Genomic DNA, 25,623 nt, shown 5'->3' on the forward strand with positions numbered 1-25,623 from the left:
TTGTAAATACAATTGACATTGCAATTAGCGTAATTGCATGGGCATTAGGTAGGCAGGTCCAATGAACATTGGAAGCAGAAATTATTTTTCATTTTTAAAGAGTCAAAAGAAAATAACAATCCATCTGTTTCTGTTTTTATGATGGTTAACATTTTAAGAAAAAAAGATGGAGGAAAGCTTTGCTATTGTTTACCTTATTACTCACATAGCTGACATCTGTCAACTTCTCGATAAATTGTCAGAAAATTGGGCCTAGTGAAGCATTTGAGCTTTAACCCTTATCCTAGCCTACACATATCAGTGGTGGAATATGCTTTAAAAAAATGACCCAAAGCCTCTGATAAAATTCAGGAATAAATCCTTATTTTAGTCCGACTCTTTTCACTTGTGTGGTGATGACCTTGTAAAATCTAATGCTATTTCAATTATAACATTATAGTGACACCTACTGGTGAGCTGTAGCCTACGTCCCTGAGCTAAACTTCAAACATCAAATAACATTACAAACATTAGACATTGTCATGCAGTGTACGTTTCGTCCGTGTACGTTTCGTTATTGTGTCAAAATGGAGTGGCTTGTTTTCCTATTTATTGTGTCAAAATTGGACATGGAATAACGGAAAATAAATAACATGTATCAAATTTGTAATGTTACTTGTTAAGCACATTTTTACTCCTGAACTTATTTAGGCTTGCCATAACAAAGAGGTTAAATACTTATTGACTTAAGACGTTTCAGCTTTACATTTTTAATTAATTTGTAAAAAAAAAAAAAAAGTGAAAATCATAATTCCACTTTGACATTATGGGGTATTGGGTGTAGGCCAGTGACACAATCTCAATTTAATACATTTAAATGCAGGCTCTAACACAACAAAATGTGGAAAGTAAGTAAGTTAAAATAAGCCTTTTTATTGGTATGAGTTTTTTTCACCAACATAATTTCCTGCTCACTGCAAGGCAGACGTAAACTATACTGTTTAGTTGTGAATACGACTATTGCTGTGACAATTGGCCTACTGTGTAGGATCTTAATTTGATCACCCTATTGTTGAAGGAAATTTCAGGAAATGCAAACGTAGCATTTAAAATGCTGTTAAAGTTTGTAATTACCACTTCGAAAAGTCAGACTTCATTTGCCCTAACTAAATATTTAACAACCCTTAAAAAAATAAATAAATTACAATCCACACAATAATTCATATTTCCTGTTGCTGCAGGATTATCTTCCTGCTGTGAGAAAATGATCAAATTAAGATCCTACATCTGTACATACCCCCTGTGGGGGGGTTGATGATCAATGATACGGAACCTGTAATATTACTTGGTTACTGATTCACTCCCCACAAACACATTCTCTCACACACACACACACAGGACCATTCATAAAGTTCAGTCACTCAGCCCTATCAAGTGGACATGATGCTCTCAAAGTCTTGCACTACCGCCTCCTACTACACCCTGATGAGAAGCAATAATCCTGACCCCGTCGCTGTAAATCTGGTTCTCTCTCTAACCCTGCTGTACCCTACTGTGCTGAGACATTATGCCTCTAGAACAGTTTTACACTATTTTAAATGGAATGTACAACAGTGATTACCTCTCTCTCTCAATTCAAATACAATTCTAAGGGGCTTTATTGTCATGGGAAACATATGTTAACATGACCAAAGCAAGTGGATTAACTCAATCTCTCTCTCGCTCTCCCTCGACAATCGGTTTAATTCAATGTTTAAATTCACTTCAAGTGTTGTTTTTACTGAAAGTTGACATATGGCATTTGTATGGAGGGATGTGGGTGTGTGGGGAGAGAGTGGATAGATTGGTGTACATGGGTTTGGTTGAAGAAACTCCCTCACCCGTACCGCCCCTCCTCCTCTTGATATGCAATAAAAGTGAATGTAATTGCTGTCTTTAAACATCTATTCACTACTCGCCAAATGGTTGTTTTTAGGCCTGTTTTAAAAGGCAAAGCACTTTGGATGAAGTCTATATTACTATGCTTACATATGTTGGTACTGTATGTACAATAAGGTATCCAATGTTCTTAAATCTGACATGGGTTGAAGTTAGTATCATTAATCCTGAATTGTAGTGTATTTACAGAATAACCTGTTGTAAAAGGTAACATCCACTAGATGGCAGTAATGTGCTACCACCTTCAGAGGTCTGATTTTTCTATTCACCCTTCAGGTACTGAGCACGTGTCCAAATTAATGAATTTCCCTGAATTTGCAATGCAAATGTTGCTTTGATGGTATGACTGGTTGTGTAACATGGAGAACCCAAATCCTGTCTGTCACTCACTCCATTAAATATCTCAAACCACCCTTTGCCTTGATGACAGCTCTGCATACTCTTGGCATTCTCTCAACCAGCTTCACCTAGAATGCTTTTCCATCAGTCTTGGAATTCCCACGTAGATGGGGGATTTATCAATAAATGGGTGGGAAACAGAAGTTTACACGTTAAATAAAAATAAAATCCCTGGAAAGGAGGGTCTAAACTGGTGACCATGAGGTGCCAAATTTACAATCTGATGCTGCATTCAAAACAACTGGGAACTCGGAAATCTCTCACTTCCGACTTCAGTGCATTCAAGACAACTGGGAACTCAGATTTTTTTTTGCTCTGACGGAGAAAAATTGTTTAGACCGGTCATCCAACTCGGGAACACGGCCTCTTTCTAGAGCTCAGACTTTCCGACCTGAAAATCACTGACATCCTGATTTGACCTAGTATTTTTCAGAGTTGTCTTGAAAGCACTATAAGTCTGTTGATTGAACTATCCCTTGTTATAAAATATTTGGTCTGACAGACGCTTACATGACAACCGGAATGCATTGTATGATGTCAACATCATGGGCTCCCGAGTTGCGCAGTGGTCTAAGGCACTACAGTCCCTGGTTTGAATCCAGGCTGTTTCACATCCGGCCGTGATTGGGAGTCCCATAGGGCGGAGCGCAATTGACCCAGCGTCGTCTGGGTTTGGCCGGGGTAGGCCATCATTGTAAATAAGAAGTTGTTCTTAACTGACTTTCCTAGTCAAATAAAGGTTCAATTAAAAAAACAAAAAACAAACAGGGCACAACCCATAGCCGGCAAATAGCTTAGCATTAGCTCATCATAAATCAGTACAACCTCCAAAAAAGTATTTTACACACATCATATGTGTCCATTACAATATATGCAAGGATCGGAATGCATGATTTGTCACGAGGACTTGAAAACATGTGAAAACAGTAAATACATTATGATCCATAAATACGCACGGTGTGCTACAGTAGAAACAACACAATATACATAAAATAAGCCACTTACTTTGATAGGAACGCACACATATCCAAAGTCCAAATTGTAAGGAAAACAACAATGAAAGCAATGCGGGCGCCATCCAAAAAATGTGCCGGGGGGAAAAAATTGTGCAAGGCCTGTTCTGATTAGAGATGCGCAATGTCTTCATACAGGATCTGACGAAACACTGGGGAAGTGCTTGGGCTCTCGTTGAAGAGAGACGTTTGTCTGGCTTAGTAAAGGCTATGCAACTTCTTATGTGAATTAATGAGGAGGCGGAACACACCTCAATTCAAACTGTTGTTAGAAAATAAAACTTGGTATAAAATCATTTTTAATTGACAAGCCTTGGTTTGAGGGCAGCGCGGGTTAACTGTCTTGTTGCATAACAATCACATTTTGGAACAGTGAGGGGAACAACTACTTCAGGTTTTCAGAGCAAGTGACTTCACAGATTGAAACGCTATTAGCGCGCACCACCGCTAACTAGCTAGCCATTTCACATCGGTTACAATGACATCACACTAAAATTCAAGTGGGGCGACCATTATAAATATTTGGAACTCACACGTGAAAAGGTTCGTTGGCCAAAAGGTACACAGGCCGTTATTTATTTTGCTTTATTCCATGTCCAATGTTGACACAATGAGTAAACAAGTAGATTTCCGATTTTCGTTATTCAAATTCAGAAAACAAAAAAGGAAAAATACAGTTTTGACTCAGAAATCAAAATAACAAAACTTAACTTACCATGCAGGATACCCATTTGGTACACCATGTAATTTCAATGTCGATTATTGGGTAATATTTGGCTGATATTGACCAATGAGATTACAACCTAAATCCACCCACTCAAAAAGACAGACAAAAGTTAGTTGAATTTCCAATGTGTTATCACTATGCGTTCAACCTTCTAAATGCACAACCAAATTAAAATGGAAAAACAATGTCAGATTTTTGGTTTAATTGTCTATCACTGCTCTTTCAACCATTTAAAAGCACACTAAAATTCAAGTGGGAATACAATGTCCAATATTTTGTTTATTTTACAATGCATTTGGAAACTATTCAGACCCCTTCACTTTTTCTACATTTTGTTACGTTAGTCTTATTCTAAAATGTATTAAATAAAATATTTTCCTCATGAATCTACACACAATACCCCGTAATAGCAAAGCGAAAACAGGTTGAGCTCAGGTGCATACTGTTTCCATTCGTCATCCTTGAGCTGTTTCTTCATCTTGGAGTCCACCTGTGGTAAATTCAATTGATTGAACACGATTTGGAAAGGCACACACCTGTCTATATAAGGTCCCACAGTTGACAGTGCATGTTGACAGTGCAGAGAAAAAAACCAAGCCATGAGGTCGAAGGAATTGTCCATAGAGCGGAGGCAGGATTGTGTCAAGGCACAGACCAGGGGAAGGGTACCAAGAAATTTCTGCAGCATTGAAGGTCCCCAAGAACACAGTTTGGGAGTTTGGAACCACCAAGACTCTTCCTAGAGTTGCCACCCTGGCCAAACTAAGCAATCGAAACAGATTTGTCTAGACTCCAGTTTCCGGATATAAGCAATTATTTACTGTACCAGACAAGGTACTCCAGCAAAGACCAGATACCTACAACTACTTTGTATCTGGGTGGGTCCATGATATTGAAGTGAAGAAATACACTCCCTGGTCAGTTTATTAGGTACACCCATCCAGTACCAAGTTGGACCCCCATTTGCCTTCAGAACAGCCTGAATTATCAGGGGCATTGATTCTACAAGTCGGAAATGTTCCACAGGGATGTTGGTCCATGCTGACGCAAGGGCATCACACAAATTGGACGCCAGTGCCACCAGCCTTTACCGTTGACACCAGGCAGGATGGGTCCATGGACTCATGCTGTTATGCCGAATCCTGACTCTGCCATCAGCATGACACAACAGGAACTGCGATTCGTCGGACCAGGCAATGTTTTACCACTCCTCAATTGTCCAGTGTTGTTGATTGCATTCCCACTGGAGCTGCTTCTTATTGATTTTAGCTGATAGGAGTGGAACCTGATGTGGTCGTCTGCTGCAATAGCCCATCCATGACAAGGATTGACGAATTGTGCGTTCCGAAATGTCATTCTGCACACCACTGTTGTACTGCAACGATATTTGTCTGTGGTCTGCCTGTCAGCTTGCACTATTCTTTCCATTCTCCTTTGACCTCTCTCACCAACAAGCTGTTTTCAACAACAGCACTGCCGCTTGACCGGATGTTTTTTGTTTGTATTAACCATTCTCTGGACATCCTAGACACTGTAGTGTGTGTGACAGCCTTTTCTGAGATACTTGATCCGGCGTGCCTGGCACCGACAATCATACAACGCTAAAAGTTCTTAGGTCACTCGTTTTTTTCCCATTCTAACATTCAATCAAACAGTAACTGAATGCCTCAATGCCTGCTGTATATAGCATGCCATGGCCACGTGACTCACTGTCTGTAGGAGGGATACATTTTTGTGAACGTATACCTAATAAACTGTCCGGTGAGTGTATAATGAAGTTCACGTCGTTGTTGGAAAGGTAAGTGAAACATGAAAGTTATCTTTAGGCTACTTGTTACGTTAGCTAGCTAGCTCGTTGTTTCTGTAGCAAGATAACTAGCCAACGTTATCTAACTTAGCTACTCACCGGATAGATTGCAAAATGATCATGCCCTTCCACACAGACTTGATCTATGTATCTACCTCTCGCATAATTTCCCTTTTTGTTTTGGTCAGGTGAACCACTCACAGCGAATGTCAGTCCCTGCATTGAGGATCTGGGTGATCTGTGCACACTGCACTTCTATGGCAGTGTAAGAGCAGTGAATCTGATGAAAGCCTTACAGGCTGATACAAACTCATGCTTTCAATAATTCTATTAAAAAAATGTTTAAAAAAAAATCGGATAAACACTCCAAACAGCCTACCTGAACGCTCAGAGGAGCCCGCATGGTCTTAAAGCACACAGTTGCCTCGTTTTGTATCACATTCCAATGATAAAACTGGGGGGACCAAAATGCAATTTTAGAATGAGGGAGACAAGTCCCCCTCTGTCCCCAGTGAAAGTTGCGCCCCTGGTAGTAGGTGCCAGGCACACCGGTTTATGTCAAGAACTGCAACGCTGCTGGGTTTTTCACAATCAACAGTTTCCTGCGTGTATCAAGAATGGTTCCCCACCCAAAGGACATCCAGCCAACTTGTCACAATTGTGTGAAGCATTGGGGTCAACATGTGCCAGCATCCCTGTGGAACGCTTTCTACACCTTATTGAGTCCATGCCCCGACGAATTGGGGCTGTTCTGAGGGCAAAAAGGGGGGTGCAACTCAATATAAGGAAGGTGTTCCTAATGTTTCATATACTCAGTGTATATAGAACCTTTATTAGGGTTCTCTAATCTCGTCCAAATAACCAAAAGGTTCTATATAGAATTCCAAATAACCTTTTTTTTCTAGAGCATTCAATAGTCTTACTGTAACCTTCCAATAACTTTTACGTTTATTACTGTGGCACTGTCATGACTAGTTGGAAGGGATCTAGCGTTTGTTAAATGATCAGATTTGACTTTTCCTCGCAGGTTAGGATCACTTTTGCAACAGATTAGGAGAATTAACGTAGGAGATTATGAGAATTAGGTTAAAGTTAGAAAAAGGATTAGGGTTAGCTAAAATGCAACAAACCAAATCTACTTTTGATGTTAACTTGACATGGATCCCTTAGCCATGATCGTGACTAGCTGCCCTCTCTTCTCCCCAGAGCACCCGCGTCCTATGTTTAAACATCTTGTGGCAGAGATGAATCGTGGGAGAGTTGGGAAGAGAGTGAAAGACAGACCCAGAGAGAGATGGAGAGAGAGAAACAGAGAAAGACAGCAGTGCAAATATACTTAGACTTGAGTATTTCAACAACTCTTCTCGTCCGACTTGTTAAGCAATCATATCTACCTATGGGGGAAGGATGGCCAGCCACACAGGAGGGTGATTTTTACTAAGGAGGGGAAGGAGGCCGTGCTGACCAAGATGCGTGCTGGCCAATTCGGAATGAAGCACATGAATGCCAAAATTAAGCTACGCTTCTTCTGACAGGGAATTGTCAAAGTGGACAGCTGGGCAAGTGAAATAACCTTGTGCTTACCAATCACATTCTATTATTTCTGAAATGATTATGATTTCAATTAATGTCATATCAGAGAGCACACAATGTTTCAATATGTCACTTTTCTCTTTAAGGTCAGTACCCTGTCTAGCCTGCCAGAAGTTTGAGAGGGTGAAGACTGTGGCGCCGGAGTTGAAGCCCATCAAAGCACATGATCGGTAAGTGTCCCAATTCAAATTTTGCCCTGATAAGTTGTTTAGTAATGGTTTCTTTATTTGACCACAGCAGAGTTCAATATTATTGTGTGTGTGTGTGTGTGTGTGTGTGTGTGTGTGTGTGTGTGTGTGTGTGTGTGTGTGTGTCCTTACAAATAAGAAAATCTGCAGACTGTATGATACGGGTAAGAATAAAGGTATCTTCTCTCTAACACTTTAAATGTTAGGAGTTGGACCTCATCGGAACCCTTCACTAAATCCAGGATTGGCAACAGCTGGTGTTTGCCGGCGACCGATCACTTTACCAAGTGGGTGAAGGCAAAGGTCAGTAAAGGAAGAATATGTGCTTAACTCTAAATTCCCCTTCTGTAACCCATTAAAAAGGGTGCTTGGAACCAAAAATAGATTTTAGTTTTGTATGATACCCATCGAGGACGAGACTAGCGAGGCCACCTCCAAGGCAATAGTGGACTATCTTCAGCACCCACGGTTCTCCTGAGGTCATCTTGAGTGACCGAGGTCCTGAATGCTGGAACAAGGTACGGATGCTATAGGTTATATGGTTTGTTTTATTTCATACGATGCGTTTTTCACATGGTACATAAGACATATTTCAATATCTTACATTGTCAATAGATATCACTTTCCTACTGGTAAAGAGTTAGTTTGCGGGGTCACAGGTTAGTCAAGGTAATATGTACATGTAGGTGGAGTTTGTGACTATGCATAGATAATATACAGAGAGTAGCAGCAGCGTAAAAGGGGGGGGTGCAATGCCTGGGTAGCGATTTGATTAGCTGTTCAGGAGTCTTATGGCTTGGGAGTGAAAGCTATTAAGCCTTTTGGACCTAGACTTGGTGCTCCCGGTACTGCTTGCCGTGCGGTAGCAGAGAGAACAGTCTATGACTAGGGTGGCTGGATTCTTTGACAATTTTTAGGGCCTTCCTCTGACACAGCTTGGTATAGAGGTCCTGGATGGCAGGAAACTTGGCACCAGTGATGTACTGGGCCGTGTGCACTACCCTCTGTAGTGCCTTGCGATCGGAGATCGAGCAGTTGCCATACCAAGCAATGATGCAACCAGTCAGGATGCTCTCGATGGTGCAGCTGTAGAACCTTTTGAGGATCTGAGGACCCATGCCAAATCTTTTCAGTCTCCAGAGGGGGAATAGGCTTTGTCGTGCCCTCTTCACGACTGTCTTGCTGTGCTTGGACCATGATAGTTTGTTGATGATGTGGACACCAAAGAACTTGAAGCTCTCAACCTGCTCCACTACAGCCCTGTCGATGAGAATGGGGGCGTGCTCGGTCCTCCTTTTCCTGTAGTCCAAAATCATCTTTTTCTTGCTCATGTTGAGGGAGAGGTTGTTATCCTGGCACCACACGGCCAGGTCTCTGACCTTCTCCCTATAGGGTGTCTCATCGTTGTCGGTGATCAGGCCTACCACTGTTGTGTCGTCTGCAAACTTAAGGATTGTGTTGGAGTCGTGCCTGGCAATTCAGTCATGAGTGAGCAGGAGAGTACAGGAGGGGACTAAGCACGCACCCCTGACGGTTCCACGTGTTGAGGATCAGCGTGGCAGATGGGTTGTTACCTACCCTTACCACCTGGGGGCGGCCCATCAGGAAGTCCAGGATCCAGTTGACGAGGCAGGTGTTGAGTACCAGAGTCCTTAGCTTAGTGATGAGCTTTGAGGGCACTATGGTGTTGAACGCTGAGCTGTAGTCAATGAATAGCATTCTCACATAGGTGTTCCTTTTGTCCAGGTGGGAAAGGGCAGTGTGGAGTGCAATAGAGATTGGTGTTGATGTGAGCCATGACCAGCCTTTCAAAGCATTTCATGGCTATGGACGTGACTGCTACGGGTCAGTAGTCATTCAGGCAGGTTAGCTTAGTGTTCTTGGGCACAGGGACTATGGTGGTCTGCTTGAAACATGTTGGTATTACAGACTCAGTCAGGGACAAGTTGAAAATGTCAGTGAAGACAGTTGCCAGTTGGTCAGCGCATGCTCGGAGTACACGTCCTGGTAATCCGTCTGGCCCTGCGGCCTTATGAATATTGACCTGTTTAAAGGTCTTACATCTGCTACGGAGAGCATGATCACACAGTCGTCCAGAACAGCTGATGCTTTCATGCATGCTTCAAAGTTGCTTGCCTCGAAGCGAGCATAGAAGTAATTTAGCTTATCTGTTCGGCTCGTGTCACTGGGAAGCTCGCGGCTGTGCTTCCCTTTGTAGTCTAATAGTTTGCAAGCCCTGCCACATCCGAACGAGCGTCGGAGCCGGTGTAGTACAATTCAATCTTAGTCCTGTATTGATGCTTTGCATGTTTGATGGTTCGTCTGAGGATATAGCGGGATTTCTTATAAGCTTCCGGGTTAGAGTCCCGCTCCTTGAAAGTGGCAGCTCGCACTTTAGCTCAGTGCGAATGTTGCCTGTAATCCATGGCTTCTGGTTGGTGTATGTACGTACAGTCAAACTGTGGGATGGCGTCATCAATGCACTGTTGTGGTGTACTCCTCAATGCCATCGGAAGAATACCGGAACATATTCCAGTCTGTGCTAGCAAAACAGTTCTGTAGCTCAGCATCTGCGTCATCTGACCACTTCTTTATTGACCGAGTCACTGGTGCTTCCTGCTTTAGTTTTTGCTTGCAAGCAGGAATCAGGAGGATAGAATTATCGTCAGATTTGCCAAATGGAGGGCGGGGGAGAGCTTTGTACGCGTCTCTGTGTGTGGAGTAAAGGTGATCTGGAGGTTTTTCCCTCAGTTTGCACATTTAACATACGCAACCATGTTAAATGTGTAAATCCTTCACGTCCGACTCGTTCAAGAAAAAATCTTGGTCCAGTACGAGGTGAGTAAATCGCCGTGTTGATATCTAGAAGCTCTTTTCGGGCATGGCAGATGATGGCAGAAACATGATGTACAAAATAATTTACAAATGACGCGAAAAAACACAAAATATCCCAATTGGTTAGGAGATTGGTTAGGATCTCCTCTGGTGCCATTATCATGAAAAGACATTACCCTGTTAGGCTACATTCGCTTGTAAAATAGACTTAACTTTAGGCTATTGACTGTATTGCAAAAGTAATATTGAACGCAACCAAATATCAACATTTGAAGGAGATTTATCTTCTGCTTGCATAGTATAAATTATGAATTTATTGACAAACTGGAATTAAAGCCAGCCTAAGTCAGCGGCACAGATGGAACTAAGCAGAAGATATCTGTCCTTCAAATGTTGATAGTGGATATAACGTTGAAGATCTGACTTTGTTTTAAATGTTCAAAATTCAACATATTTTACACAAGGTTTGTCTATGTTGAAATGTGGTTATCATGGTGACATAATCCTGTGGTTGACATTTTTGAAAATCAAATGTATTTTCCACGTCACAATACATTGACCATTATATGCCCAGTGAGCAGGCCTTCATAGAGGCTATAAAACACACTGACGAAGTGTTGAAAACTCTGCTGCGACACCACTGTTTTCAGATGCCTGAGTATGGCTGCTTAGCCTATAGCCTACGTTGCCTTTCCTCTGTAGACAAACAATCTCAGTGTCTTCCTCCCCAAATTACTCTCACTATCCACGTAAGAGCCCGTTTATCCGTCCATCAATAAATTAAAATAGTCTAGAACTTTCCTCGTTCTTCCAAGGATCTGTTTCCCACCATCAATTAATCATTCATTGGAATCCTGAGAAACACGGGGAATCACCCACTAGGCTTCCCTTGCACTGCATGCCTCATTTATGAACCAACTACTTCAACAGGTGGTATTCTGACTGGGTGGCCAGCACAAGTGTCCACTCATCTATCTGTTCCGTGTGGGGTCCGTGTTGGTTGATGCATTCAGTGTGTGTGTGTGTGTGTGTGTGTGTGTGTGTGTGTGTGTGTGAGAGATACTGTATGTCAGTAAGTGACGCCTTCAGCACCGGGAGCTGTCCATGGTTTTGAATTTCCGAGCAGCAGTGTTCATCAGGACAGACGAGGCAGAGTGAGTGTAGAAAGAAGGAACGGAACTTTTTCCCCCCTTTTTTTTCCCTCTCTTGACTTGGAAACCATCGAAAAAGTTATCATCTAGAAATAGTTTCTCCAACTGTCGCCATGCTCCCCGCGCAGGAAGCGGCTAAGATCTACCACACCAACTACGTGCGTAACGCACGCGCCGTGGGTGTCCTGTGGACCATCTTTACCATCTGCTTCGCCATCTTGGTGATGGTGGTGTTCATACAGGTCAGTAGACAGTTATTTCTTTAACTATTTCTAGATTAACATTGCTGTGTGTTATATCCCGAGGACCACATTGGAAAGAAGTGTGGTCACACTTTATTTGGATAGCATAACCATCTGTATGTGTCTATCAACAAAATCTGTTAAGCAACTGCTTGCTAAGATTAGGTGTAGGTTTAGAATGAGGGTTAAGGTTAGTTTTTCGTGATATCCAATTGGTAGTTACAGTCTTGTCCCATCGCTGCAACTCCCGTACGGACTCGGGTGTGAGCCATGCGTCCTCCGAAACACGACCCTGACAAGCCGCGCTGCTTCTTGACACACTGCTTGCTTAACCCAGAAGCCAGCAGCACCAATGTGTCAGAGGAAACACCGTCCAACTGGCGACCTTGTCAGCGTGCATGCGGCCGGTCCGCCACAGGAGTCGCTAGAGCGCGATGGGACAAGAACATCCCGGCCAGGCCAAACTCTCCCCTAACCCAGACGACGCTGATCCAATTGTGCGCCGCCTCATTTGTCTCCCGGTCACGGCGGGCTGTGACACAGCCCGGTCTCGAACCCAGATCTGTAGTGATGCCTCTAGCACTGCGATGCAGTGCCTTAGACCGCTGCACCACTTGGGAGGCCACCATAAAGTGTTTTTAACATTTCCCTGTGTCATCCTCTGGTGTTCTTCTTTTTAAAATGATTTTGTACACAGCCCCCGATGATGCTGTAAGTAACCAAAACCCTTGTGTGCATATTTCTTGTTCTTGATGTCCCTCTTGTCCAGCCCTACTGGATCGGTGACAGCGTCAACACGCCGCAGGCGGGCTACTTTGGCCTGTTCCACTACTGTATCGGGAACGCGCTCACCGGCGAGCTCATCTGCAAAGGGAGCGCGCTGGACTTCGGCTCCATCCCGTCCGGGGCCTTCAAGACAGCCATGTTCTTCGTTGGCATCTCCATGCTGCTGGTTGTGGGCAGCATTGTTTGCTTCAGCCTCTTCTTCTTCTGTAATGCCGGCAGCGTCTACAAGATCTGCGCATGGATGCAGTTGGCCTCCTGTGAGTAGAAGAAGCCATACACTAAAACATTTCCTTTCATTTGTACAGTAAATTACTGGCAGCACAGTAGTCAGTAGGTTACTGTACATTTACAATACATTACTGGCAGCACAAAAGCCAGTAAATTACTGTAGCTTTATAGGACCTTTACTGAAACGCAAATTTACAGCATATTACTGGAACACCTGACTATAGCAACATGCGGTATTTCTAGAATGTATAGGGCATTACTGGAAGCACAGGGGTTAATAAACAGTTTGATTTACAGTGCAGGCATCTAGTGCCAACGATGGGCAGGGTCTGTTACATGTATTTGATCAAGGTATTTTAATATCTATTCTGTTTTTCACTAGCCTACAATTGAAGACGTTTGAGGGCGGAGATCATTATAATACCCAGCAGTGTGCTTTGCATTTTTACATTTTGGTAAATTAGCAGACGCTCTTGCTACTGTAATTGTAATATTTTACTGTAATTACATGGGATTGGTGTAAATTTATGGGAAAAGGTTTAGAGAAAAGGTTTAAAATAGGGTATGGTCTGTGGGGTACAGCATTTTCATTAATGGTTGCAACAAATATAGCCTCTCACAAGGCACGCCTCAATGTTAATGAGCCAGAGATTATTTCGCCGTCCACAACATTTTCCCACAACACACCATTATTCACAGTATACCACTGTAAATGTACAGCAAAACAGCTTATATAGTACTTTACTGTAATATTATATTGTAAAAATACAGCAATTGCTGTAATTTTACAGCAGTGTAGAAGAATGCTATTGATCCCCCTTAATGTGTTGCTCTTTACAGTACTGTAATATAGAAATACAGTAGATTTTTAAAAATTGCTGTACATTTCCAGCAATTTGTTACTGTGTATGATTAGGATAGTGTGTGTTCTGTGCTGTTTACTTGTTTGTAGGCTAAGTATTGAGAGTCTGATTAGTGGTATTGTTCCACTTACAGTAGTAGTAGTCCTTCTCTTCCTTTTCTTCTTCCTCCTCCACCAATCCCACACCTGCGCCTGTGAGTAATGCGACACTGAGGCTTTTCTCCATGGCAACGCAGTCAGTCTATTTGTGCTTGTGGTGAAAACTGTCTTTTATCTACTTCTGAAAAGCAGGCTGCAACATCACTGAGTGAACACCTCCCGGGAAATGAACAAAATTAGTTCAACTGAGTATTTCAGCACCAAGGACAGCTACCTAAGAGGAAGAGGAAAGAGGAAATCCAGAGTGGTCACCAAATTTGGTCCTGGAAAGCTATGTGGTGCAGGCTTTTGTTCTAGCCCAACACTGGCACATTGATTCAACTAATTAAATAAGTTAATGCTGGGCTAGAACAAAACATACCCATAAACTCTCCAGGACCATGAGCAAGTTTTAAGAGAGCAAGGCAAACTGTTGCCAAATATAAAGCTGAGTCTGAATTTAAAAGGGAGAAAGTATATGCTCAGAGAATAGAAAGTGAGTTTGTATGTGCCAGGTTAGAAAGTGAGTGTGTAATGTTTCAGGACAGGTAATGTGATCCCATCACATGTAGCTTAGTGTGCCGAGGAGAGATGAGATGACTGAGTTTAGGGGTGAATTATGGATGAAGTTTATCTAACTCAAGACTGGAGTTGCCAAGCAACTACTGCCGTAACTTTCATTGCTGTGTGGGTCTTGGTCTTGTCCATCTGTCTCTGTTCATCTACCTAACTGATTGTTGGTCTGTCCATCTGTCTTGCTCCCGCTCCCTCCAGAGTCACCTGTACTACAATTAGCTTTTTAACTGGTCCATCACTTTCTCTCTTTCCTAGCCACTTGCATGGTGATAGGCTGTATGATCTACCCTGACGGCTGGGACAGTGAGGAGGTGAAGAGGATGTGTGGACAGAGAACAGATAAGTACACCCTGGGTAACTGCACGGTGCGCTGGGCCTACATCCTGGCTATCATCAGCATCATGGACTCCCTCATCCTCTCCTTCTTAGCTTTCTCCCTGGGAAACAGACAGGACCAACTACTGCCTGACAACTTTCAGGTGGACGGGAAAGAAAAAGACAAAGGTATTGAGGGAGAAGAGGAAAGGGGTGAGAGGTAGGGGAGTGGGATGGAGGTACATGGAAAAGTTGAATTATAGAATTATAAAATGTTACCTCAACTCGTCCATCTCCAGACGTCCTATTAAAAAAAACTGGAAATCAAAACAGTGGTGGAGAGAGAGACAAAAGAGAGAGACAAAAGAGGAAGTCTATAACATAATTTCTAGCAGTGGTGTTGATGTGTGTGAGCAGACTGTTCCCTCCAAGACAAGGCGTTCCTCCAAAGAATGTTCCTCAAACATTAGTCTCTGACTGTTGTCCTTGTCCTCATCCAAATCATTAGTGCTGGAATCAGATCACCCAGAGAGTTTATATCATTTCACAGAGGGCATAATGAGAAACTGAGACCATTTCAAAACGCACCATTATTAAAAATACATTTAGGCAACCTCTCGAAACACTATAAACACACACATATAAACACTATTCTTCAGTTAGTGAGAGGAATTCATTGGGAGAGCAGAGAACTTGTGTAGATCTTCAATAAGTGGTGTTGTGACACCACTTTACAGGTCTTGCATGTACTGTTTAGAAACGCAGAGGAAGTCTAGTGTAACCAACACAGTGTTTAGCCACGATGTAATACAGCAATTACTGTTATGGTTCATCGCTGCCCTTTAAGATCTCATTAGGAAGTTTCAAACATCCCAACCCACTTAACCACAACTTTCCTCTTTCCTCTCTAAGGAATATTATGAAACTCTTAGTCACGTCCTTTCTTCAGCGCAATATAATAAGTACATAAAAAAATGTCACCATTTTGTAATACTTTACTTCGAAATATCTGGGTATCTTTTATAGGAATAGGTAATACCTTTCATTAAATAGCCAAAAACGAATTATTCAGTCGACATCCCTTCCATCTCTACTGAGTTAGGTATATCGGCTTTTAGTTTTTTTGCACCTTACTTGTGGAATGATCTCCAAAGCTGTCTAAAAATGGATGAATTGGTGCCTCTGGGGAAATTCAGAAGGCTGATAGAGGACCTTTTGACTGAAGAATGTGTTGTTTTCTATGTGTTTTTCTTTTTGTGTACTGATGTGAATGTTGATGTGTATACAGGGCTAATATGTGAAAGAGACATTGGTCTCAGTGTGACTTAAATAACCCCTTATACCAGTATGCATTAACAACTGTAACAACCACATGTACCACTCCTAGGGATGTGCATTTTTTGCCTTTCAAGACGATTCGATACGTATCTAGATACATGGGCTCCGATACGATACGTTTTAGTTTGAAATGAGTTGGTGCGATTCGGTTCGATGCACTAACATTTGTTGTTTAAACACATTTATTTTCCATTCCAAATTAAAATCTGGTGCTGATGGATATCATGAGCTGGATCTGTCTGAGTTGACTGTGTGTGTGTGTGTGCGTATAAATGATGTACTGTAAGGTGTGTGTGTTTGTGTAAATGATGTACTGTAGGGTGGGTGTGCGTAAATGATGTACTTTAAGGTGTGTGTGTGCAAATAATGTATGTCTACTGTGTAGGGACCTGATCTGAGCCATAAGGGAGACTAGGTATCTGCCACCCCACCCCACATCAGATTAAGGGGAAGGTAGTGTAGCTTTGGAGGTAGCGTACACTTTGGTTCTCACCCACTAATTAATTTACCATTTTTGCAGATTAACTGTTTGCGCTAGAAATGTATGAATATTTATAATTTACAAATGAGATATGACATAGCCAATGGATTTCACCCGTCTCGAAATCAAATGGTTTTGACCGATTGGAAGTTTAGTGAGCTTATTTTTACCTCCCTCTTTGGCGATGCAGTAATCCTCGCAAAATTTGGAAACGATTCGGTTGGATTACAATTTGATGCACTAAACATTAGCTGAATAAACATTATTTTCCATTCTAAATTCAAATATGCTGCTGATGGCTCTGAGCTGGATCTGTCTGAGCTGACTTCTCTGTGTGTGTGTAAATTATGTCTATGGTGTACTATTTGAGAAGGACCGGTCACACAAATTTCCTAGGTGGCAAAAGGTTGCAACGCATGCAACCTCAAACTGTTCACAACCGTTGTTTACAGGTAAATTCCCACAAGTCAGCAAAAGAGAGGATCGTAGACTTCAGGAAACAGCAGAGGGAGCACCCCCCACTCCACGGGACCGCAGTGGAGAAGGTGGAAAGCTTTAAGTTCCTCGACGTACACATCCCTGACAAACTGAAATGGTCTACCCACACAGACACTGTCGTGAAGAAAGCGCAACAGCGCCTCTTCAACCTCAGGAGGCTGACGAAATTTGGCTTGACACTTAAAACCGTCACAAACTTTTACGGATGCACAATTGAGAGCTTCCTGTCGGGCTGTATCACCACCTGGTACGGCAAGTGCACCGCCCACAACCGCAGGGCTCTCCAGAGGGTGGTGTGGTCTGCACAATGCATCACCGGGGGCAAACTACCTACCCTCCAGGACACCGACAGCACCCGATGTCACCCGAAGGCCAAAAAGATCATCAAGGACAACAACCAACCAAGCCACTGCCTGTTCATCCCACTACCATCCAGAAGGTGAGGTCAGTACAGGTGCATCAAAGCTGGGACAGAGAGACTGAAAAGCAGCTTCTATCTCAAGGCCATCAGACTGCTAAACAGCCATCACTAGCACATTAGAGGCTGCTGCCTACATACATAGACTTCAAATCACTGGCCACTTTAATAAATGGCACACTAGTCACTTTAATAATGTTTAAATATCTGGCATTACTCATCTCATATGTATATACTGTATTCTATTCTACTGTATCTTAGTCTATGCTGCTGTGACATTGCTCGTCCATATATTTATATATTCTTAATTCCATTCCTTTACTTAGATGTGTGTATTGGGTACATGTTGTGAAATTGTTAGATATTACTGCACTGTCGGAGATATAAACACAAGTATTTTGCTACACCTGCAATATCTGCTGAACACGTGTATGGGACCAATAAAATTTGATTTGGGAAGTCTACACATTTTGCACAGTAACTAACTACTGACATTTACAAAGTAACCTACCCAACCCTGATAAACGGAGACGCATTTTCAAAGCGCAAGATCGGTTACAGAAATAAACTGTTTTACACCTGCATTTGGAGTTGAAAGTCATTCATGGATATACACTAGGGATATAACTATATAATATAATATAACTAGGGATATACACTCACCGGCCAGTTTATTAGGTACACCACCTGGTTCACGAATGGATCTCTCCTACAGACAGTGAGTCACGTAGCCGTGAATTGCTATATAAAGCAGGCAGACTGGCATCAAGGCATTCAGTTACTGTTCGATTGAATGTTAGAATGGGCAAAATGAGTGACCTAAGCGACTTTGAGCATTGTATCATTGTTGGTGCCAGGCGTGCCGGATCCAGTATCTCAGAAATGGCTGCCCTCACAGATTTTCACGCAAGACAGTGTCTTGGTGCGACAAACAAGAAAACACCCAGTCGGCAGCAGTCCTGTGGGTGAAAAAAGCTTGTTGATAGGAGAGGACGAATGAGATTGGAGAGAATTGTACAAGCTAACAGCAAGTTGCTAGAGAGGGTGCTGAGATGTTGGCCGGGGTACGGGTAGCCAGGTGGAAAGCATGGCCAGCCATGGAAAAATGCTTATTGAAATGATCGATTATCGTAGATTTATCGGTGGTGACAGCGTTTCCTATCCTCAGCTGGGAGGAGGTGCTCTTATTCTCCATGGACTTTACAGTGTCCCAAAACGTTTTGGAATTAGTGCTACAGGAAGCACATTTCTGTTAGGAAAGCTAAGGCTAGCTTTTTCAATCTGACTGAGTATATTGGTTCCTGACTTCCCTGAAAAGTTGCATGTCACGGGGGCTATTCAATGCTAATGCAGAACGCCACAGGATGTTTATGTGCTGGTCAAGGGCAGTCAAGTCTGGGGTGAACCAAGGGCTATATCTGTTCTTAGTTCTACATTTTTTGAATGGGGCATGCTTATTTAAGATGGAGAGGAAAGCATTTTTGTGGAGCAACCAGGCATCCTCTACTGACGGGATGAGGTCAACAACCTTTCAGGATACCCAGGCCTGGTCGATTAGAAAGGCCTGCTCGCTGAAGTGTTTTAGGGAGCGTTTGACAGTGATGAGGGGTGGTCGTTTGACCGCAGACCCATTACGCATGCCGACAATGAGGCAGTGATCGCTGAGATCCTGGTTGAAGACAGCAGAGGTGTATTTAGAGAGCAAGTTGGTCAGGATGATATCTATGAGGGTGCCCATGGTTACGGATTTAGGGTTGTACCTGTTAGGTTGCTCGATCATTTTTGTAAGACTGAGGGCATCTAGCTTAGAATGTAGGACGGCCGGGGTGTTAAGCATGTCCCAGTTTGTCACCTAAAAGAACTCTGAAGATAGATGTGGGGCGATCAATTCACATATGATGTCCAGGGCACAGCTGGGGGCTGAAGGGGGTCTATAACAAGCGGCAACGGTGAGAGACTTGTTTCTGGAAAGGTGGGTTTTTAGAAGTAGAAGCTCGAATTGTTTGGGCACAGACCTGGATAGTATGACAGAACTCTGCAGGCTATCTCTGCAGTAAATTGCAACTCCGCCCCCTTTGGCAGTTCTATCTTGTCGGAAAATGTTATGGTTAGGGATGGACATTTCTGGATTTTTGGTGACCTTCCTAAGCCAGGATTCAACATCCTTGTGGAACGTTTCCGATAACTTGTAGAATGTCCCAAATAATTAAGGCTGTTCTGGAGGCAATGGGGGTAGTACCTGGTACTAGATGGGTGTACCTAATAAACTGTGTATCACGTCACTTCACTGGAGTCAAGATAAAGCAAAATCCTACGGCCTACTTGTAGAGGCAGTTGCCAGATCGGATGGAAAGTATGCTCTGTCTGCAGTGTACCATCACTTTGGAGGGCAGCCTGCCTGCAGTGTGCTCATTGCCAGCCGGGTAGCCCTGTTCTTCCTCACAAATATTGTAATAAAATTGGCCAGAATGTTACATCTTCATCCCATAATATTGAAGGCAGTGAGATGTTACAGCTGCTTAAGACATAGCTAGTAGCCACCGAAACTAGGCCAATTTGAAATACACTGCTCAAAAACATAAAGGGAACACTTAAACACAATGTAACAAAGTCAATCACACTTCTGTGAAATCAAACTGTCCACTTAGGAAGCAACACTGATTGACAATACATTTCACATGCTGTTGTGCAAATGGAATAGATAAAAGGTGGAAATTATAGGCAATTAGCAAGACACCCCCAATAAAGGAGTGGTTCTGCAGGTGGTGACCACAGACCACTTCTCAGTTCCTATGCTTCCTGGCTGATGTTTTGGTCACTTTTGAATGCTGGCGGTGCTTTCACTCTAGTGGTAGCATGAGACGGAGTCTACAACCCACACAAGTGGCTCAGGTAGTGCAGCTCATCCAGGAAGGCACATCAATGCGAGCTGTGGCAAGAAGGTTTGCTGTGTCTGTCAGCGTAGTGTCCAGAGCATGGAGGCGCTACCAGGAGACAGGCCAGTACATCAGGAGACGTGCAGGAGGCCGTAGGAGGGCAACAACCCAGCAGCAGGACCGCTACCTCCGCCTTTGTGGAAGGAGGAGCACTGCCAGAGCCCTGCAAAATGACCTCCAGCAGGCCATCAAACTCAGAGAACTGGAAGGAAATACAGCCAAAGGAGGTGTTGGCTTTGGGGATGACCAGTGAAATATACCTGCTGGAGCACGTGCTACGGGTGGTGAACTGTGAGCTGAGATAACGCGGGGCTTTGCCTAGCAAAGACTTATAGATGACCTGGAGCCAGTGGGTTTGGCAACAAATGAAGCGAGGGCCAGCCAATGAGAGCATACAGGTTGCAGTGGTGGGTAGTATATGGGGCTTTGGTGACAAAAAAGATGGCACTGTGATAGACTGCATCTAATTTGCTGAGTAGAATGTTGGAGGCTATTTTGTAAATGACATTGCCGAAGTCAAGGATCGGTAGGATAGTCAGTTTTACGAGGGTATGTTTGGTGGCATGAGTGAATGAGGCTTTGTTGCGAAATAGGAAGCCGATTCTAGATTTTTGATTGGAGATTCTTAATGTGAGTCTGGAAGGAGAGTTTACAGTTGGACCAGACACCTAGGTATTTGGAGTTGTCCACATATTCTAAGTCAGAACCGTCCAGAGTAGTGATGCTAGACGGGCGGGCGGGTGCGGGCAGCGACCGGTTGAAGAGCATGCATTTAGTTTGGATAAGTAGGAGTGACGCCATCTGTCGGAAAAGAATGCTCCCATAGTACAACAAGAGTCTTACCTCTTTCTCTCTCTGTTTCAGAGGAAGCCTGAGCTCATTATCAACCACAGAAGACAGACGTACTACATACAACATGACAGAAGGACCTGTGAGGTGGTGGTGTGGAAAAAAAGCCCAGCTAGTTAAAAGGCAATATCAACTCCACTTTAGTGCATCACTTTACAATAACACATGCACCTGGTAGAACACTGATAAGTGATAATAAATGTTCCATATTAATATATCCTGACCGTGCTTTACTGGAATATAGAATATACCGCACAGCCTCCTAACAAGTACAAGTCAGCCATTTTCAAAATCTAAATGTTTATTCAACTACAGAAAATGCTTAGTTTAGCAGTGAACAATCAAATGCAGAGAGGGAGGTCAGGAGAGTGGGAGGAAGAAGGGCAAGGAGAGGTCAGGGAAAGAGCACATTGAGAACGAGGGAGGGGAGGGGCTTGTAGAAAAAGAGCAACCAATGGGATCGGGGGGGGGGGGGCACCCTTCAAAGCATTATAATAGCGTCATCATTCTTTATTACAATCCGCGATTATACATTTCTCTCTTTGATGCATTTAAAACAGTCCTACACTGCAAGGGGGGCAACGTCAGTATGAAAATAAGCTTTAAAAATGCAGCAAAAAAAACTAGCAAATGCGTCTCAAGGCATCAATCAACCTCATAACTCATTCAAACATTTGCACCTTAGCAGTGTGTGTGTAGTGTGTCCCAAAAGGCACCCTATTCCCTAAATAGTGCATTACTTTTGACCAGAGCCTAAATGGACTCTAGTCATGAATAGGGCACTAAATACGTAATAGGGTGCCATTTGGGACACAGGCAGAGCTTCCTCTCCTTCATAATATACACAGTTCAAACAGAAGCTCCAAACAGAAGTTCAGAGAGACAAGGCCAACTCTTTGGTACAGATATGTACAAGATAGGGGTTCAGATATGGTGTGCGCCTAAAATGGCACCCTGTTCCAACTATATAAAGAATAAGGCGTCATTTTTTTTCTAAATCAGTTCTGGAATCGAATACAGAATTATTCTGATTCTGATAATTTTTCTGAAACGGGAAAATTCTCACGATCTTGTATCACATCATCTAGCATAAAAATAAGCATTATTTTCTCAGAGGCAAACATTATCTAGAACCGTAGGAGAGGTATGAAACTAGCCAGCAGATTCTTGATCCTATGTCACGCTTGTTTACACTGAGCTGCACTGGGGTCAAAACACAATCATGGTTAGATTAAGACACCACAGAGCCGCAGCGAGATATGGGCTGAAAAACTTCTCAATGCAGGGATGGGATGTGCCCAATGATATATATATATATATACACACACACACACACACACACACTAGATGACTTACAGGGGTCACTGTTTTGAAGCCACCGCACTGTCATTTTGGCACTCCTTCACCATTGTACAAAATATTTTGGAAGCTATAAAAATGCATTTATTAATGTCTACATTGACGTCTGTTTTTACCAAGTTTACTCTGTTAGACACCTTAATGCATACTGTCCCCACTACAAAAAATATGTAAATACAGGTCATTTTGTCCTTTAATTTAATTGGAATTCCATTAATTCCTATGAAGGACTGCCTCTTCTAGGGAGTGCCAATATGGTCGACCGGTTGCTTCAAAGCCACTCATTGGCCAATACATAGCATCAGCAATCCAGGTTTTATATACATCCTTGGATGTAACACGGTACTGAAAAGTGTACCTATATCCAAACTGATACATCAAGAAGATTGAAATACCGCTAGTTTTACTAGAAGAATGCCCTTTCATCCTCATGCTAGTGAGCAGTAGCCACCGCCACCATTTTGGAATGGCAGTGTCAGCCAATCAGCCTCTTTGTTGTTCAACGCGACGTGCCATTCCATAATGGCTGCTGTGCCTACTGCTAGCTCGGATGAGAAGGAAAAAGGGCAGTTTGAATTGAAGTACAATTTGGGACACAGTGGCACATACCGTCGCTGCATTGAGGAACGTTTGACACCGCGCCGGCTCCGCGCTGTCTAAATCTAACCACGATTGCATTCCGACCCCAGTGCAGCTTAGTGTAAACAAGCGTAACGGCAAGGTCGGAATCTGCGGGCTAATTTGAAACATGGTTATTCAGTAGCATAGGTCTAGTCATGGTCTGTGGATCAATGCGGGTAACAGAAGGTAGTACATGAAACGCGGGACAGAGTACGATGGTACTATCTCCACACTGTGGTAAGTGCCATTCCAAAACGGCTGCTTGGAATGAGACAAGGAGGGATAGGACAGGGATGATGTCATAGAAGAGAGACAGAACAAGTTCCATTGCATTCAGTCAGTTCGGGAATACTTCATGGAGAATCCTTAGAATCTTTTCATTACTTTCCAGGTAGCTTACTCTTCCCCACAATCCTACACACATTGTAAATATGCTTTGTTATTGAAGGAAAAGACTCAAACTAACTATCAATACTGTATATAAAATAACAACCAATCGGATGTGCTAGTATAGTGGTACAGTGGGTGTTTTGTAGATATGATTGGATCGGTCTTGAAGTTGTCCACTGGAGGTCTGATCTTAACTCTGAACATGCACGTCTGTCAAACATAGAAACAAAAGAGAAACTCCGAATGAAACTTGTGAGCGGTGTCATCATTGGCACAGAGAAAAACACGAGTAAATAAAGAAAAAGTGATCAGATACTCAAGTCCTATCCAGTCAGTACCAAAAAGAAACAAAGTAAAAGAGAGAGACATAAATAGATATAGTGCTGCTGGATCGGGCGTCCTTGTGTTTATTCATCTGGAACCAGTGTTTTCTATGAAGGCCACCAGTAGGGCTTCAGTAGCCAGTCTAGCGTGGTTTGTGCGTGTGTTGAGCCACTAGGGAGGCAATGCAGGCATGGTGCTGGCAATGGCTTCCTCTTAGTGTGTATTTATATGTGTGTGTGTGTGTGTGTGTGTGTGTGTGTGTGAATGCTTGTGAGTACGTGAGTATGTATGTATGTTTGTGTGTGTGTATATGTACATATGTCCATGTATGTATGTATGTGTGTACTGTTTGAGCTGCTTGTTGGCTGTGGTAGCGCTGTGGCTCCTCTAGGGGGCGATCCATGCGTGTCGGAGGCACTCTGCAGCCGTAGCTCTCTTCTCTGGTACCAGGTCCAACATTGGGAAAAGGAAGCTAGCAAAGGTAGCTGCCTCCTCTTTAGACCACTCATACTTCTCCACTAGCACCTCCAACAGACCCCACGGCTTCAGCTTGGTAATGTGCCTCAGGTCACCTAGGGAGGGAGGGACGGAGGGAGGGAGGGAGGGAGAAAGTTAACTACACACACACATTCCCAAGACAGTTTACATGTGAAAAAGACAAAAAACACCCACACTTTTAGACAAGGTTCAACTTTAACCTTTTCACACGCGAGTAACAAATATCTCCAACGGTCGCCCCCAGCGTGAGTTGTTTTATGCACGTAATGTCAGAATGCACTCACTATTCCAAAACGTGATTGTTACGCAACAAGAGAGTTAACGCGTGCTGCCTGCTAATTATCTATAGGCTATGTTTCAATTGTCAATTTCAAATTATTTTCTAACAGTCCGAATTTAGGTGTGTTCCGCCTCCTCATTAATTCACATAGCCCATTTCAGCATTGCGGACAATTTATGTTTGAAGCTTTACTGAGCCGGACAAACTTCTCTCCTCGAGGAGAGCCCAAGCACTTCACCAATGTTTCCGCAGATCAGTATGCAGACATTTGCGCAGTCTTGCACGAATTGGCACATTCAGACTTTGGATATGTGTGCGTTCCTAACAAAGTAATTGCCTTTTTTTCCTGTATATCGTGTTGGCGTTTCTAGTGTAGCATGTATGTATGAAACAATGTATTTAGAGTTTTACTTGCGTTTTCAAGTACTGGTGAAAAAGAATGCATTCTGATTATTGCATATATTGTAATGGACACCTATGATGCGTGTAAAATACTTTTTGGAAGGTTGTACTGATTTTAATGACCTAATGCTAAACTATTTGCCAGCTATGTGTGGCGCCATGTTTGTTGACATTATACAATGCATTCTGGGTGTCCCGTTAACGTCTGTCAGACCAAAGATGTTATAATGAGGTGAAAAGGTAAAATTCCGGAGGTGAAAAGGTCAAATTCAGGAAGTGAATGATCGTTGACAACACACCCCCTTCAACATGCCTACTGCAAACGGACCAAACTAATCTTGTCTCCTCTTTGGTTGACGCGAAAGAGAAAAAAAACATGGCGGCGCGCACAAACTACCCATCTTCGGATTACATTCGATTTCTAGAAAGTGTTTTACTCAAATATTTAGATC

At 43.0% G+C, this 25,623-nt stretch overlaps 2 protein-coding genes across 6 annotated transcripts in view; one reads left to right on the forward strand and one right to left on the reverse strand.

Moving 5' to 3' along the window:
* Nucleotides 1–11,592: 11,592 nt before the first annotated feature.
* lhfpl5a (LHFPL tetraspan subfamily member 5a) lies at nucleotides 11,593–21,548 on the forward strand. 2 transcript variants are annotated; one of them, XM_055867968.1, is made up of 4 exons: nucleotides 11,593–11,872; nucleotides 12,642–12,915; nucleotides 14,718–14,966; nucleotides 21,313–21,548. In XM_055867968.1, the coding sequence occupies exons 1-4, from the start codon at nucleotides 11,744–11,746 to the stop codon at nucleotides 21,321–21,323; spliced, it is 663 nt and encodes a 220-aa protein (XP_055723943.1). In that variant the 5' UTR covers nucleotides 11,593–11,743; the 3' UTR covers nucleotides 21,324–21,548. The 2 variants fall into 2 exon arrangements, with proteins under 2 accessions (XP_055723943.1, XP_055723942.1); XM_055867967.1 differs by having other exon boundaries at nucleotides 14,718–21,548.
* A 32-nt stretch (nucleotides 21,549–21,580) lies between these two features.
* LOC129814861 (SRSF protein kinase 1-like) overlaps nucleotides 21,581–25,623 on the reverse strand; it is a 54,917-nt gene continuing 50,874 nt past the window's right edge. For all 4 annotated transcript variants that reach the window (XM_055867963.1, XM_055867964.1, XM_055867966.1 and 1 more), the window contains one exon: nucleotides 21,581–24,563. In XM_055867963.1, coding sequence (XP_055723938.1) covers nucleotides 24,379–24,563 — 185 coding nt within the window. In that variant the 3' untranslated portion in view covers nucleotides 21,581–24,378. The remainder of the gene's footprint in view (nucleotides 24,564–25,623) is intronic.

This window comes from Salvelinus fontinalis, chromosome 18 (assembly GCF_029448725.1).
Source record: "Salvelinus fontinalis isolate EN_2023a chromosome 18, ASM2944872v1, whole genome shotgun sequence".
NCBI lineage: Eukaryota > Metazoa > Chordata > Actinopteri > Salmoniformes > Salmonidae > Salvelinus > Salvelinus fontinalis.

Coding starts and splice junctions, on each gene's coding strand:
- lhfpl5a (XM_055867967.1), top strand. CDS start 11,744: ATGCTCCCCGCGCAGGAAGCGGCTAAGATCTACCACACCAACTACGTG. Junction 11,873..12,641: donor TGATGGTGGTGTTCATACAG/GTCAGTAGACAG, acceptor CCTCTTGTCCAG/CCCTACTGGATCGGTGACAG. Junction 12,916..14,717: donor ATGGATGCAGTTGGCCTCCT/GTGAGTAGAAGA, acceptor TCTCTTTCCTAG/CCACTTGCATGGTGATAGGC.